The following is a 17218-nucleotide window of genomic DNA, read 5'->3' on the forward strand; positions in this document are numbered from 1 at the left end:
TTGCTCATTTATTTTGTACATAATGTTTTGTATCTCTTAACCCCGTACCATTTCCTTGCCTCTTCCACTCCCCTCTTCCCACTGGAAACCACTAGTTCTCTGTATCTGTGAGTCTGTTTCTGTTTTGTTATATGCATTTCTTTCAATTCTTAGATTTAACACGTTAGGTGATAACACAGAGCATTTGGTTTTTCTCTGTCTGACTTATCTCGCTAAGCACAGTACCCACTATACTTAGTGATTCACCTATGTTGTTGCAAGTGGCAGAACTTCATTCTTTTTATGGCTAATGTTCTGTAGTATGTATGCGTGTACGTATGTGTTCACACCCTCTTTGCTCCTTCATCTGTTGATGAAAGCCTCTAAGGCTGCTTCTGTGTCTTGGCTGTTGTGAATAATGCTGCTGCAAACATTGGGGTGCGTGTATCTTTTCCAAAGCGCTTTTGTTCTCTTCAGATATGTGCCCAGGAGTGAAAGTGCTGGGTCATAGGTTGGTTCTGTCTTTAGTGTCCGAGGCATCTCCATAATATTTTGCATAGTGGCTGCACCAGTTTACGTTTTCACCAACATTGCGCCGGGTCCTCTTTCCTCAACATCCTCCCCAGGTTTGTTATTTGTGCGCTGTTGGATGGTGGGCACGCTGACAGCTGTGAAGTAATATCCCATTGTGCTTTTGATTTGTGTTTCTCTGACAGTTAGTGATGTTGAGCATCTTCTCATGTGCCTGTTGGCCATCTGTGTATCTTTTTTGGACAAATGTCTATTCATATCTTCTGCCAATTTTTAAACTTTTTAAAATAGTGAGTTGTATGAGCTATTTAGTATTTTGGATATTAATCCCATTTCAGTCATATCATTTGAAAATATTTTCTCCCATTCCATGTTGCCTTTTTTTTTTTCCTTTGGATCATTTCCTTTGCTGTGCAAAAGCTTTTAACTTTAGTTAGGTCCCATTTGTTTATTTTTGCTTATGTTTCCTTTTCCTGAGAAGATCGATCCCCCCAAAATTGCTGTATTTATGTTAAAGAGTGTTCTGCCTATGTTCCCTTCTAAGAGTTTCATGGTTTCATGTTTTGTGTTAAGGTCTTTAAACCATTTTGAGGTTTTGTTTTGTATATGGTTCTAATTTCATTCTTTTATATGCAGCTGTTCAGTTTTCCCGTCTCCACTTAGCAAAGAGAATGTCTATTCCTCATTGTACATTCTTGCCTCCTTTGTCATAGATTGTTTCAGATTGAAGCTCCAGTTCTTTAATAACCTTGGTTTTAGTCAGTTTTGTCAAAAGTACTGAAATTAAAGCATTGTGATAAATATTCTGGTGAAGATGTAAGTGTATTAATATTAGTCAGGAAAGATATCTTTAAATATATTTCAAAAGAAAGCTTCATTTTTCTGATTAAACACTCATTTATAAAGATTCAGAATACCATAAAAGGACCCCAGCATAAGTGCATGGGTTTATTTCTCGGCTATCTGTTCTGTTTCATTGATCTATTTTTGTGCCATTAATGTAGTGCTTTGATTACTGTAACTTTGTATTATACTTCAAAGTCAGGGAACTTTTTTGTTTTTTCTCCTCTTCAATTTTTTGGAATAGTTTGAGAAGAATATGTATTACCTCTTCACTATAAGTTCATTGGAATTCACTTGTGAAGTTGTCTAGTCCTGGAGTTTGTTTGCTGGGAGTTTTTGTTTGGTTTGGTCTGGGTGTTTTGTTTGTTTGTTTGTTTTTAATTGCAGATTCATTTTCACTGTTAGTGATCTGTTCAGAGTATCTGTATCTTTGGTTCCGTTCTGGAAGGTTTTATGTTTCTAGAAATGTGTCAATTTCTTCTATATTGTCCAGTTTGTTGGCATAGAGCTGTAGTATTCTGCTCTGATTTGTTTACTCTCTCTAACATGTCAGTTGTTATTTCTCCTTTATTTCTTATTTTATTTGGATCTTCTCTTTTTTTCTTGACGAGCCTTTCTAAAGGTTTATCAATTTTATCTTTTAGAAAAACCAACTTTCGATGTCATTGATCTGCTCCATTGTATTTTAGCTTTCTATTTTATAACCTCTCTGATCTTTATTATTTCTTTCCTTCTGCTGACTTTAGACTTTGTCTGTTCTTCTTTTCTAATTCCTTTAGATAGTAGGTTAGGTAGTTTATTTGAGATTTTTCTTATATCTTGAGGTAGACCCGTACCACTGTAAACTTCCCTCTTAGAACTCCTTTTGCTGCGTCCCGTAGATTTTGGAAAGTTGTGTTTCCATTTTCATTTGTCTTGAGGTATCTCCTGATTTCCTCTTTGATTTCTTCATTGACGCATTGGTTTTTAGTAGTATGCTGTTTACTCTTTCTCTGTCTCTTTGAATTAGGTGAACAGTTGCTGGTTATGGTCTTGAAGGGGTATCCTTATGTGGAAACATCCTTATATAGTCTGTGTGTGCCCATTGGCTTTGGTGGGAGAACTGGATCTCTTGTAAGCATGAGTCATGTCTTTCCCCAGAGTGTGCTGGCAGCTATCACTTGTTAGGAAGAGGGGCTTGAGATGGAGTGGCTAGAGCAAGAGCCGGGACTCCCCTATCCTTGGTGGCCAACTCTACTGGGGGCAAAGTCAGGTCCCAGGCTGCTGAGCAGAGTCCTGAGGGTCAGGTCTGAGCTGGCTCAGTTCCCTCTGTTCTGCCTTCTCCCAGCACCACTACCCTTGCCCCTAAATCAGGAGGGACTGGCTAGAGCAGTCACTCAGTGTGGATCTGGGTGTGGGCTGTGGCAGAGTGCTGGACTGCTTCTGGTGCATTGCCCACTGAGGGGCCAGATGCCATCCTTACCCCATTCAGATGCCACTTGGAGTCTGAGCTGACTGGCTCTGAGCTGCCTCCCTCCCTCACAAGCATGGGCTCTGCTTGTCCATGGAAGCTCTCACCTAGTGGGGAGTGGCATTGCAAAGCAAGTGGGGCCAGAATGAGCTCTTGGCTCAGGCTGGGGTACGTGCCAGGGCAGTGGCGGGAAGCTGGCCAGAATCCAGTGTGGTTTCAAGTTGCTTTCTTGACCTTGTTTTGGGAGTAAGCAAGTGTGTGTGCACTCTTCACAAGGAGTCTGGGTTTTTTACAGTCCCTCTGTAAGTCCCACTGGTTTTCTAACCAGCTGAAGAGACTCATCTTTATTCCTACTGTTGGACCCCAGAATTGGGATGCTCAATGTGTGACTCAAACAGCTCACCCCCCAGGAAGGAAGGATCTCCCTCTTCTGAGTTCCCCCAGCCCCCGCCAAGGGCACAGGTCTTGACCTGATTGCTTCTCTTCCCTTCCTACCCAATTCCATCTGGACTGTTCTTACGGGTTGTACAAAAGCCATTTAGCAAGTCTTCAGTTAGTTTTCACTGAGAATTGCTCCATGTGTAAATGTATGTGTGTGTGTGTATGAATTTTATTTTTACTTTTTTTAAACAAAAAGCATTTTGTATTGGGGTATAGCTGATTAACAATGTTGGGATAGTTTGAGGAGAAAACTGAAGCGACCTGGCCGTACATATACATGTATCTATTCTCCCCCAAATTCCCCTCCCATCCAGGCTGGTACATAACTAGAGCAGAGTTCCATGTGGTATACAATAGGTTTTTGTTGGTTATCTGTTTTAAATATAGCAGTGTGTACATGACCTTCCCAAAGTCCTTAACTGTCCCTTCTCCCCGGCAACCATGAGTTCATTTTCTATGTCTGTGAGTCTCTACTTTGTAAGTAAGTTCATTTGTATCATTTCTTTTTAGATTCCATATATAAGGGGTGTCATATGATATTTCTCTTTCTCTGTCTGACTTACTTCACTCAGCATAGCACCAGATCCATGCATGTTGCTGCAAATGGCATTATTTCATTATCTGCCTAGACCACTGATTTTTTTCTAATATTTATTTATTTGTAGTTGATTGATGATTGCTTTATAATACTGGTTTGATTTCTGTCATACATCAACGTGAACGAACCATAGGTGAATGTATGTTCCCTCCCTCTTGACTCTCTCTTCTCCCTGCCACCCGTTCCTTCTCCTCTAGGTTATTGCAGAACCTAGAGGCTGCAGTCCGTGGGGTCGCTATGAGTCAGACATGACTGAGCGACTTCACTTTCACTTTTCACTTTCACACATTGGAGAAGGAAATGGCAACCCACTCCAGTGTTCTTGCCTGGAGAATGCCAGGGACGGGGGAGCCTGGTGGGCTGCTGTGTGTGGGGTCACACAGAGTCGGACACGACTGAAGTGACTTAGCAGCAGCAGAGTCTGTTATACAGAGTGAAGTAAGTTGAAAGAGGAACACAAATATCGTATATGAATGCATATATATATATATATATATATATATAGAGAGAGAGAGAGAGAGAGAGTCTGGCAGGAGGCACTGATCAACCTGTTCACAGAGCAGCGAGGGGGACACAGACATAGAGAACAGACGTGTGGCCACAGGTGGGAGAGAAGAGGGAGAGGCTGAGATGAATGGAGACAGCAGCCTGGGAGCCTGTGTGCTAACTTAGGTCACTAACTGACGTACACTAACAAGGGTGAATAGGGAGCCAGTGGAAATTTGCTCTATGACTAGGGAACTCGAAGTGGGACTCTGTGATATTAGAATGCTGATTTTGAAATTAGTTCTTTATCACTGAAATGGAATTATTTTTATGATATAAAGTAGCATTTGTTTGTTTTCATTTTGACTGTATACTATTGGTGTTTAATTTGGATAAAAGTTATGCAATGTAATAGACAAGAGATTTCTGCTAATCTATTACTTTTTAAATTCAAGATACTATTCACATACAACCGGCACAGCTACCGAGAAGTCAGTCATCGTCTTTAACCTCTGGAGGGTCTGAAATAAGTACATAAGGGACTGCTGACTCTAAACTGAATGTGAGGGAATTCCCTGGTGGTCCCGTGGTGAGGACTTAACCTTCCAGTGCAGGAGGTGGGAGTTCCATCCGTAGTCAGAGAGCTCAAATCCCACTTGCCTTGTGGCCAAAAAACCCAAAACATTAAAGAGAAAGCAATATTGTAGTAAATTTAATAAAGACTTTGAAAATGGCTCACATCAAAAAATCTTTTTAAAAAATGAATTATGAGTGCTGCAAGTGAAGAAGTGTCTTACTATGTTTATGATTTTATTATGATCTTTTCAGGAAACATAAACCCCTTCAAGGTAGAGCCATTTAATAAAATCATAGAGAACTGTAAGAAGTTACAGAGATCTAGAAAAAACAGTGGATTAATCCAGGCCTTCAGAAGGTGGGAATCAGGTCAATTCAGGGAACTTCATCTGCAGGAAGCTGGCCACTTTTTGCCAGCTCTGCCATTAAAGTGATTTATTTCATCAGCATATGCTAGTTTCTTTCCATCCTGTTCCCAGGTGACTTTAGACTTTCAGCAGAAGTATCTGATTTGCTATCTGCCTGTACTATGGGTCAGGTGTTCCTATGGGGTTAGGTGCAGGTTTCTGGAGTCTGGGAGGCAAGGTCTCCTAACACACTGGACTGCCTTGCCAGATAGGAATGGTGAGCATGACCGAAGAAGTTGACCATAGTAGATGTTTGGTACTGAATAAGAGTTTAACAAACAAACTTAGAAAGGGAGCTATCCTGTCTGGCAGAATGTTCACGGAAGACTTTGTAGAAGAGATCATATTTGTTGTTGTTTAGTCGCTAAGTTGTATGCAACTCTTTGTGGCCCTGTGGACTGTAGCCCACCAGCTCCTCTGTCCATGGAATTTCCCAGGCCAAAATATTTCAGTGAGTTGCCATTTCTTTCTCCAGAGGATCATCTTGACTCAGGGATTGAACCCACGTCTATTGCATTGCAGACAGATTCTTTACCGCTGAGCCTAGGTTGGGTTGTATTTACATGTGAAGAGCAAACAGGTAAAGAAAAAAGGAGTTCTAGGAAGTGGAGCAATTCGAGACAAATTGTGTAGATTTATGCTTGGTTGGCAACGCACTCCAGTACTCTTGCCTAGAGAATCCCATAGACGGAGGAGCCTGGTGGGCTGCAACCCATGGGGTCGTGAAGAGTTGGACGCAACTAAGCGACTTCACTTTCACTTTTTACTTTCATGGATTGGAGAAGGAAATGGCAACCCACTCCAGTGTTATTGCCTGGAGAATTCCAGGGACGGCGGAACCTGGTGGGCTGCCGTCTATGGGATCGCACAGAGTTGGACACAACTGAAGTGACTTAGCAGTAGCAGTAGCATGCTTTGCCCATGGGCAGATCAGTCTAGTTCAGAGATCTTCACCATTCAGTTCAGTCACTCAGTCATGTCCAATGTTTTGCAATCCCATGGACTGCAGCGCTCCAGGCTTCCTTGTCCATCACCAACTCCCGGAGCTTGCTCAAACTCATGTCCATCAAGTCAGTGATGCCATCCAGCCATCTCATCCTCTGTTGTCCCCTTCTCCTCCCGCCTTCAATTTTTCTCAGCATCAGGGTCTTTTCCAATGAGTCAGTTCTTCTCATCAGGTGGCCAAAGTATTGGAATTTCAGCTTCAGCATCAGTCCTTCCAATGAATATTCAGGACTGATTTCCTTGAGGATTGACAGGTTGATCTCCTTGCAGTCCAAGGGACTCTCAAGAGTCTTCTCCAACACCACAGTTCAAAGTTCACAGATCCTCACTGTAGTTGCCCTAATTCACCTAAATGCCTGACCTCCAACGGATTGAAACCAGGTCTCTGGAGTTTGTGTTCAGATCATTTGCTTTGTTTTAAATTTCCCCAGATGATTTTGATGCAGAGAGAGCCCTGGAAAGTTGGAAAGGACAATACATTATGAATTTGTGAAATCGAGTTGGAAAAGCATGGTAGAACAAGACTATGGAGGCTTTCTGTATCAGGCTAAGGGTTTTCTTGATTGTATCCTGAGTGAAGGTGAGTCAGTGAGATTTTTACTTAATTGGTTTCCACCATTTTCTGAGCCTGATATGAAACAGTGAAAAGTGAAAGTGTTAGTCAGTCAGTCGTGTTGGACTCTCTGTGACCCCCGTGGACTGTAGCCCAACAGGCTCCCCTGTCCATGGGATTCTCCAGGCAAGAATACTGGAGTGAGTAGCCATTACCTTCTCTAGGAGATCTTCCCGACCCAAGGACTGAACCCTGGTCTCCCACATTGCAGGCAGATTCTTTGAGCCTGGTATAGTTGTGTCTATTTGGAACTCTTTCCGGGCAGTAGACAGAGAAGGGCAACAGAAGTCTAGGTCTAGATCTAGGTGCATGTGGCACAGCCCTTTATACTTGTTGAGAATGTTATTTATTCGCTCTCTCTCTTTGTAGGAGTAGATGTTCTAATTGCAGATTTAGTTTTCTAAGCAGAATATATTGAAGTTTTTATAACAATTCTTTCTACTCTCTTTAGGGGAGTTGGCTGCATCTTTGTTGAGATGATCCAGGGAGTTGCTGCTTTTCCAGGAATGAAAGACATTCAGGATCAACTTGAACGAATATTTCTGGTAAGTTCTTTACAGAGTGCTTCTGAGGAATGTTGGTTCTGAACGCATTCCTTAGTGACAAATCCTACAGTGGTAGTGGAAAATAATTTCAGATTTGTTGGTTGTCACATTTAATTCTAACATATTTGGGGGGACCTTTGCAAAAGCAGGAAATTAGTGAAGAATTGTGTCTTGAAACTGCTGCACATGAATAGTATGCCAAGACACTAAGAAAAGATAGAATGTCAGAGGTGATATGGAAGAGTGGGCTAAAAATGAAGGCTCTGATAGGAAAATGCCAAATAGTTTATTTAGATAGCCCCTGTTTCACGCTACCTGCTTCACACCCTGTTGGTGTGTCTTGACTCCCTCCTACTCCCGCCCACTTAACTTTTTTCCAAAAAGCAGAGCATGAAAAGAGAGAAAGGGAGGATGGTAACTTTAGGAGGGAGAAGTCAGGCAGCTAGTACCCCAGCCTGGTCTTCAAAGTTAAGATCATCAAAGGGAAGTCACACTGATAGCGTGTACGCTTTGTATCAATATATTGAGGATGGTACTTTGCTTCTGTTGTCTTCCTCCCCAAATTGTAACTCCACTCTAATCAGGAAAAGACATCACACAAACCCAGATGGAGGGACATTCTACAGAATTCCTGACTAGTACTTCTTTTTTTTTTAATTTTAATTGTAGGCTAATTACTTTACAATGTTGTGGTGCTTTTCGCCATAGATTGACATGAATCAGCAATGGATGTACATGTGTCCCCCCATCCTGAACACCCCTCCCCTCACTAGTACTTCTTAAAACTGTCAAGGTCATGAAAAACAGAAAGTCTGAGACACTGTCACAGCCAGAAGAGGCCAGGGAGACATGAGAACATAATGTCATGTGGTGTCCTGCATGGAATCCTGGGAGAAAACAAGAGCATGAGGGAAAAGTAGTGCCAGGCAGTGAGGTGTGCACTGTAGTTAGTATCCGCATGGCAGGGTGTGCGCCTTGATGTGGTGGGTGTTCCGTAACAGTCGGGGAAACTGGGGAGGCGTATACAGGAGCCCTCTGTACTTTCTCCACAATTTTGTATAAATCTAAAACTATTCTAAAACTAAAATTTGTTTTAATCTGCACAAAATAAAAATAAATGTGTTCTGTAGCTAGATAACCTTGTTTTGTCACCTACTCTATCACTTTGGGCAAGGAACTTAGCCCGCTGAACCTTGGTTTTTCCCATGGGTAAGATGAGGTTTATTATATGCCAGGTGGCTCAGTGGTAAAGAATCTGCCTGCCAGTGCAGGTTTGCTCCCTGGGTCGGGAAGATCCCCTGGAGAAGGAAACGGCAACCCACCCCGGTATTCTTGCCTGGGAAATTCCATGCACAGAGGAGCCTGACGGGTTATAGTCCATGGGGTCTCAAAGAGTTGGACACGACTGAAGCAACTTACTTACTAGCACTGTAGCAGGAGTACCAAAAATTTTGTTTCATGAAAGCGTAGTTTATTGATACAGCTTAGTCAGAGTTTTAATTTTCAATGTTATTTTTATAATGTAAGCGTTTCCAATAGGTACTATCTTGTTGAATTGTTTCTTCTATGGAGATTTTGCAATTATTTCTTGATTTTATGGCAGTTATTTCCTAATTTTATAGATATTCAGATACCTTTGAGCTATGATGAGGCTTTTAATAAATCAAATGAATCATAGTAAAATTTCTGTGGAAACATTGATAAACCAAGCTATTGTGTGCTCTTTTTAGAGCACAGAGACCCTTAAATGCAGATAAGTATTGTGATTTATGATAATAATGCCTTCATTTACTGTAATTTTTTTTACATGTGTAATGATTTTTACAAGTAAAATGTCCTTTGGTAATTAGATAAAGATCCTCATCTATATAAAATTGCTGCTTTAGAATTAAATAATGTTAAGTTTTACCCTAAAAAATTAGATATGACCAAAAAAAGAAATCTACGAACTTCTTTTGACAGTAAATGTTATCATCTTAAATATTTTATTTCCTCCTCTGACTTCTTTAAATTTGCACATGTTATCCATGTGACACATTAAACTAGCAGACTCTCTCAGGAGTTGTGGGATCATTGGAAGAAGAAATTTTGCTAAACCAGTGTAGTTGAATCACTAGGAAAAAATGCTTTTCCTTGGTGACCTTTCATGTCTGGTCTGAGAGGAATGACTTAAATGTGATTAAATCCACATTCACAGTCTTCCCATGTGAACTGCCAGAGACTTTTCTAAAGCAGCGTATCTGGCCTCTGGGAAAGCATTGTCAAGGAGGTAATGAACTCTGAAAAGTCATGAAACGTGGGATTGTTTAGTTTGTTTTGCGTTTTAATACAGAGATTAAGTCCATTCATTTGCCTGTGAACTGTATATAGAAAGGTGTTTAATAACTTTGAAGCACAAAATTAATAGCTTGTTACCCACCATCACTAATATAATTAACTCCCACACATTGAGTCTTTATGTGAAAAGCAACCATGATCAGTCACTAGAGCCTTTGTATTTTTCTTTTGAAGGTTTTCTTTTTTCTGATGTTTTTCTTTTTTCTTCCTTTGATGGGAAGAAGCACTTCACATTTTTTAACAAGTCCAATGCATTCACTTCCATGTACAACAACAGTGTTGATACATGTAAGGTGAACTGGCTATTCTACAACTTGAGACTTCACCATTAAATCATTTCCCTTGAAATTGTGTTGCTCATATACGAGAAAGGAAGGAAAGTAATGGAATTTTGATAAATTATATTCAAGGCATTTTGAATCACCAGGTGAATGGGCACCTACTTCTCTAGCAGTGACTCTGCTATTAGAGGAAAAGAGTGATTTATTTTATTTCTTCAATGTTACTCATTTTTTAATGTGCCATGATGTTTTCTATTTACCTTTGTTAGTTGCAAAAATAAGCGGTAGATGTCTACACCCAGGTAAATACACACTCAGAGTGACAAAATCATAGCTAACAAGAAATTTTGTATTCTAATCATATTGTTCTGAGTTGAAAGAGAAATCTACTTGATGAAACCCTGGGAACATTCTTCTGTCATTTGACAACAGCTGGACAAATGGCAGAGAGTGCTTACTCAGCTGTTTGAGATCTTGGCAGATGCTTCTGGGTTTGTGTGGCTCATGACCCCAGAGTGCCGCAGCCAGGACGAAGAGGCCAGCATGATTGTTTCTTGAGGGCATGTCCTAGTTCTCCTTGCTTTCGAATGTTGATTACCCCAGAGTCCACCTTTCCCTGTCTCCTGGGTCTTCTGGCTTGCAATGGCATTTCATCCACCAGTTATTTGTTAACACATTGTACATTATTTGATCAGTACCCTTTTTTACATGTTTCTCTCCCTCGTATACGTCATTCAGAATTTAAAAGAGTGTGCATCTGTGTGTGTGAAAAGAGCCACTTGCAGCTTTGAAATCTACTACTCATCCTGGCTTTTGAGTCAGCTCCTTCCTTGAGCTTATGTGTTTCGCAGTGAACTGGCTGCAGAGATGTCATCTGTGGATCCAGTTCCAGTCTGTTTTCTTATCCTTATTATTTTTAATTGGAGGATAATTGCTTTAAATATTGTGTTGGTTTCTGCTGTACAACAATGTGAATCAGCCATCAGTACACATATATCCCCTTCCTCGCAAGCCTCCCTCCCACCACCCCTCATCCAACCCTTTGGGTCATCACGGAGCCCTGGGCTCTAAGCTCCCCATGTTATATAGCAGCTTCCCACTAGCCATCTGTGCCTTACGTGGGTAGTGTGTATGCGTCAGTGCTGTCTTAACCGTAACCCTGAGGTTTCCTGATTGGCTAGAACAGCCATATAGTATGTAAAAGAAGGTTTCCGCCACTTCCTCTGATGCTCATTACCAGCCAGTTGGAAGTGGCAGCCATGTTGTTAAGGTGGAACATTGCTGTCACAGATTTGTATCTTCACTTCCACTGCTGGGTTGCTTGAGGTGATTTCTGCTGTATTTCTTCAGCACTCACTCTGCAGCACCAGGTACAATGGAGATGGAAAGGAATCTATCTGCCGTGCTATTTGCCCTGGAATACATGAGGACGATCAAGATCGGCAGGCTGGACATACCCTTGGGAATAGAGTCATGAAAAATTGCTGAACATTTGCTCAGCAGATGGGAGATCCAGTAATTGTAGGTCCTGTATTCGTTAAAATACTGAACTCTTAAGAGTTCAACATTGAATTCCTGAACAAGCCATCTTTTCTAATTGGATTGTACTTTCTGCATCTGTAAAGGGAGAAGTTGAGCCAAATGATTTTAATAATGTCTTGCTGCTCTAACCTTTTTTAATTCTAAAAATGCATGATATTACAGGATTATGCATAAGGGCTGTGGGTGTTCTGATAAAATTGCTAAGAACATTTTCGTTAAGCATTTAAGAAAGGATAAGGTTTGAAGTGGAGTAAGGGAGATGGGGAGTCCAGGAGTGGAGTAGGTGCAGTAGGTGTCTGTCTTATGGAAGGTGACATTGGACATTGAAATTTGGACCCTGAATGATTGAGGACTTCTAATTTTATTTTATAAGTAATAAGGAGACAGTACAGTGTTTAACAAAAGAATAATAAAGGTTAAAATGACATTTCAGCAAAATTAATATGATATGATGATAAATTCAACTGTATAAAGGCTGACAGAAGCAGAGAACTAAGCAATGTATCCTGGAGTGAAGAATACTAAAAATATTAAGCAATGTTTTTGGCTCAGATGGTAAAGGACCCACTTGCAGTGCAGGAGATGCGGGTTCGGTCCCTGGGTTGGGAAGATCCCTGGAGAAAGGAATGGTTACCCACTCCAGTATTCTCGCCTGGAGAATTCCATGAGGAGCCTGGAGGACTACAGTCCATGGGGTTGCAAAGAGTCGGACACGACTAAGTGACTCACACTTTCACTTAGAAAATCCAAGTCAGGAAGATGGGTTATAATACCGCCCACCTGAGAATAAATGCCTCTTCTAATTTGTGCATGTTTCTTTCAAGCCTTCCATCAAAAGGCATAGTTATTTCCATGGTGGTAAATTTTCTTTACAGCATTAAGTCTTTTTTAAAATAAAGCAGTTAGAAAAAATTTTAAAGCAGTATGAAAATAAGTAAAAACCACCATTTAGAGATAACCAGTGGTAAATATTTTTGTATTTTCTAGATTTTCACAACTGGGTTAATAATAAATTTATGGTTTTTGTGTTTAGCTTCTCTTTATTTTCACATTAAACAGGGAGCAATTTTCATGCCATTAATATATGCTTGGAAATATTTTAATTATGCTATAATATCTTATTAATGTGTCCATATTTGCACTATCACTGGGTAATTTACTTGAGGTTTTTATGCTATGGTAAACATCACAATTGAAGAAAGTAGGGAAAACCACTAGACCATTCAGATATGACCTAAATCAAATCCCTTATGATTATACAGTGGAAGTATGAAATAGATTTAAGGGACTAGATCTGATAGAGTGCCTGATGAACTCTGGATGGAGGTTCGTGACATTGTACAGGAGACAGGGACCAAGACCATCCCCATGGAAAAGAAATGCAAAAAAGCAAAATGGCTGTCTGAGGAGGCCTTAGGAATAGCTGTGAAAAGAAGAGAAGCAAAAGGCAAAGGAGAAAAGGAAAGATATAAGCATCTGAATGCAGAGTTCCAAAGAATAGCAAGGAGAGATAAGAGAGCCTTCCTCAACGATCAATGCAAAGAAATAGAGGAAAACAACAGAATAGGAAAAACAAGAGATCTTTTCAAGAAAATTAGAGATATCAAGGGAACATTTCATGCAAAGATGGGCTCGATAAAGGACAGAAACATTAGGACCTAACAGAAGCAGAAGATTTTAAGAAGAGGTGGCAAGAATACACAGAAGAACTGTACAAAAAAAATCTTCACGACCAAGATAATCATGATGGCGAGATCACTCACCTGGAGCCAGACATCTTGGAATGTGAAGTCAAGTGGGCCTTAGAGAGCATCACTACGAACAAAGCTAGTGGAGGTGATGGAATTCCAATTGAGCTATTTCAAATCCTGAAAGATGATGCTGTGAAAGTGCTGCACTCAATATGCCAGCAAATATGGAAAACTCAGCAGTGACCACAGGACTGGAAAAGGTCAGTCTTCGTTCCAATCCCAAAGAAAGGCAATGCCAAAGAATGCTCAAACTACCGCACAATTGCACTCATCTCACACGCTGGTAAAGTCATGCTCAGAATTCTCCAAGCCAGGCTTCAGCAATATGTGAACCGTGAACTCCCAGATGTTCAATTCCATCACCTCCACTAGCTTTGTTCGTAGTGATGCTCTCTAAGGCCCACTTGACTTCACATTCCAAGATGTCTGGCTCCAGGTGTGATCTCACCATCATGATTATGTTGGTCGTGAAGATCTTTTTTGTACAGTTCTTCTGTGTATTCTTGCCACCTTTTCTTAAAATCTTCTGCTTCTGTTAGGTCCTTTTTAGAAAAGGCAGAGGCACCAGAGATCAAATTGCCAACATCCGCTGGATCATGGAGAAAGCAAGAGAGTTCCAGAAAAACATCTATTTCTGCTTCATTGACTATGCCAAAGCCTTTGACTGTGTGGATCACCATAAACTGTGGAACATTCTTCAAGAGATGGGAATTCCCTGGTGGTCCAATGGTTAGGCCTCCAAGCCCTCACTGCCTGCTGAAGGCACAGATTCAATCCCTGTTCAGGAAACTTAAGTTCCCACATACCACATGGTGCAGCCAAAAATAAATAGATAAAAAGTAGAAGAATTTCAGAAAGAAAAGCTCTGTCTACTGTGCCAAATACGACAGTGAAGTCAGTGGAGAAGGGTGCAGTGCTGAGAAAAGACCACTGGTGGTACCTTGTAAGGAATAGTTCTGGTAGTGTTGGATATTTGAAGTCAGGTCACAGTGGATTTAAAGAGTAAGTGTGCAGCACAAACAATTTGGAAACATTGAGTATAGACAACCTCTTGGAGAATTGTCTGAGTGAAGAGGATTAGAGGTCACCTTAAGGGTATTTTTGAAATCAAGACATTAATTTTATAATCTGTCATAAAGATTTTTATAATAATTAGGACAAGAAGGGACACCAGAGATATAAGAAGCTTATTTGATGGATTAGGGTATTGGTAGGAAGAGTGGATGGGTGGGAAAGACAGGGTCTTCAAAATGGGGATAAAAAGATTTTCCAGAAGCTAAGAAAGAAGAAAGGGAACGGAGAGGAAGCTGTAAATAAATGCGGTAGAGGAGACAGAAAGGAAGCTGTGATAACTGATCTGTGTGATGCTCAATGAAAGGGGAGTGTGTGACTGATAGTGATGCGTGGCTGGGGGGGTAAATGTCGAGGCAAATGGGTAATATTTGCAAAGCCGCGTAATGCCAAATGGTATTATGCTTTCCGATATGACAAGAGAAGGAGGTCGTGGCTGACCACATTTGTTAATCAGTTGATCTGAGACGTATTATAGGAATAAAAATGCTTCCAATTTTTATGATTTTTAACCATTTACTTCCCTGTTATCATAAGATTACTTTTAGGCATATCCATCTTCACTGTTAATGTTTCCCAATCGTAATAGTTTTCACGAAGACCTTCCTGGAGGCAGTGGCTAGCATCTGTTGTCTAACAGTCGTAAATGTTTTGAGAATATTTTAATCTCATGTACCCCTCTTTGATATTACTGTTTTCTTTATACATGACTTTATTGTCAGTGTGGGATTACTTACTGGCTGTTACAATTATCTCTTGTTATGTAACTACCTCAAAACAGTGGGCTAAATCAACAACAGTCATATTTTAAAATTACCTGTCATCCTTTCAGGGTCAAGAATTCAGTAAGGCGTGGGCCAGGCAGCTCTGGACTTGGGAGGGGGATCTCTCATATGGTGATATATGTTATGGTTGTAGACCAGTGATGGCTGGAGCAGAAGCAGTCAGAAGCTGGAGCAGTTGAGGACTAGCCAAATCTCTCTCGTTGTGTTCTTGAGGCCCTGGGTGGGTTTTTCTCTGTGTGGGCAAGTTTGAGCTTCTCATTGGGCTTCCCTGGTGGCTCAGATGGTAAAGAATCTGCCTGCAATGAGGGAGACCTGGGTGCAATCCCCGGGTTGGAAAGATCCCCTGGAGAAGGGAACGGCTGCCCACTCTAGTATTCTTGCCTGGAGAATTCATGGACAGAGGAGCCTGGCAGCTGCAGTCCATGGGGTCACAAAGAATCAGACACAACTGAGTGACTTTCACTCACTCACTCATGGGATGGTGGTTGTATCCCAAGAGTGTATTTCCTAAGAGGACCAGATAGAAACTTCTTAGTTTCTCTTAGCTTCGCAAGTCTTACAGCAAGTCTCTCAGTCAAAGCCATCACAAATCTTATGGCAGAGGCAAGGGTAGGGGACATAGACTCCAGTTCTAGATGGAAAAGAGTGTCGAGAATCCTGGGGCCATGTTTTAAAACTGCTGCATTGTTTATGTACATTTCCGTTAGGGTGTATTGCCATTTTGAGCTGATAAAACAGCTTTGTAGGAAAAAACCAATCTGGGAAACAGTTTTTATCAAGTTTCTAAAATCGTTGTTATTTTTTTTCCTTACTCCTTATGGCCGTTACCATACTGCTTCTCATGATAAATATGAAAGTGCGAATTGTCACAGAGTGTTACTTGATGGGTCATGAGGTCCCTTATTTGCTCATCCTCCTTTTCTTCCTTTTTTGACTAACAAGTTCACAGATGTGTCAGCCTGAAAAAAAAAAATTGTGATATAGTGCCATAGGGTGACACATATGAGGTGAATGAGAAGGTGGTGACACTTCTTAGCAAATTCTCAGAATGTTATCCATAAAGTAGATTTCTGTAGCTCAGATTCTGCCTAATTTTTTTGTTCCATTTGGAACATGTTTCCATATGAATCTTTCGTTCCTCAGATTGTCACACGTCACCTCTTGTATGGTGCACGTCTCTAATGGGGCGCCCAGTGACCCCCACCTTCTGATATTTATGCCCTCATGTAATCCCCTCCCCTTGAGTGTGGACTGGGCCTGGAGACTTGCTTCCAATGGATAGACTATGACAAAAGAGAACGGGGTATTACTTCAGCAGCTGCGTTACAGAACCTGCTACTTCCTTCTTGCCCACCCTGTCTTACTGTCTCACTGGCTCACGCTGGGGGAAGCCAGCTGCCGTGTTGTAAGCTGGGAGAGACCCTCGTGTCAAGGGACTGATGTTTCCAGCGGGCAGCCAGTGGAGACCTGAGGCTGGGCAACAGCAGTGTGAGTGGGCTTGGAGGCGAATCCTCTGCTGGTTGAACTCTTTCTATTCGAGATGCTAGCGATGCCAGTTGGAGAAGGCAATGGCAAGCCACTCCAGTACTCTTGCCTAGAAAATCCCATGGACGGAGGAGCCTGGTAGGCTGCAGTCCATGGGGTCGCTACGAGTCAGACATGACTGAGCGACTTCACTTTCCCTTTTCACTTTCACACATTGGAGAAGGAAATGGCAACCCACTCGAGTGTTCTTGCCTGGAGAATTCCAGGGACGGGGGAGCCTGATGGGCTGCCGTCTATGGGGTCACACAGAGTCGGACACGACTGACGTGACTTAGCAGCAGCAGCAGCGATGCCAGTACTCAGTCGCTCAGTTGTCTCTGACTCTCCCATGGGCTGTAACCTGTGAATCTCCTCTGTCCATGAAATCTTACAAGCAAGAATACTGGATTGGGTTCTCATTTCCTTCTTCCGGGGGATCTTCCTAATCCAGGG

At 41.5% G+C, this 17218-nt stretch overlaps 1 protein-coding gene across 7 annotated transcripts in view; it reads left to right on the plus strand.

Annotated features, from left to right (window-relative positions):
- The window catches only part of CDK14 (cyclin dependent kinase 14), a 683048-nt gene that overhangs the window by 404495 nt on the left and 261335 nt on the right, over positions 1 to 17218 (plus strand). For all 7 annotated transcript variants that reach the window (XM_088833154.1, XM_055420391.2, XM_055420393.2 and 4 more), the window contains one exon: positions 7381 to 7474. In XM_088833154.1, coding sequence (XP_088689280.1) covers positions 7381 to 7474 — 94 coding nt within the window. The remainder of the gene's footprint in view (positions 1 to 7380; positions 7475 to 17218) is intronic.

This window comes from Moschus berezovskii, chromosome 3, assembly GCF_049115385.1.
Source record: "Moschus berezovskii isolate FMDL1 chromosome 3, NW_MosBer_1.0, whole genome shotgun sequence".
Classification (NCBI taxonomy): Eukaryota; Metazoa; Chordata; class Mammalia; order Artiodactyla; family Moschidae; genus Moschus; species Moschus berezovskii.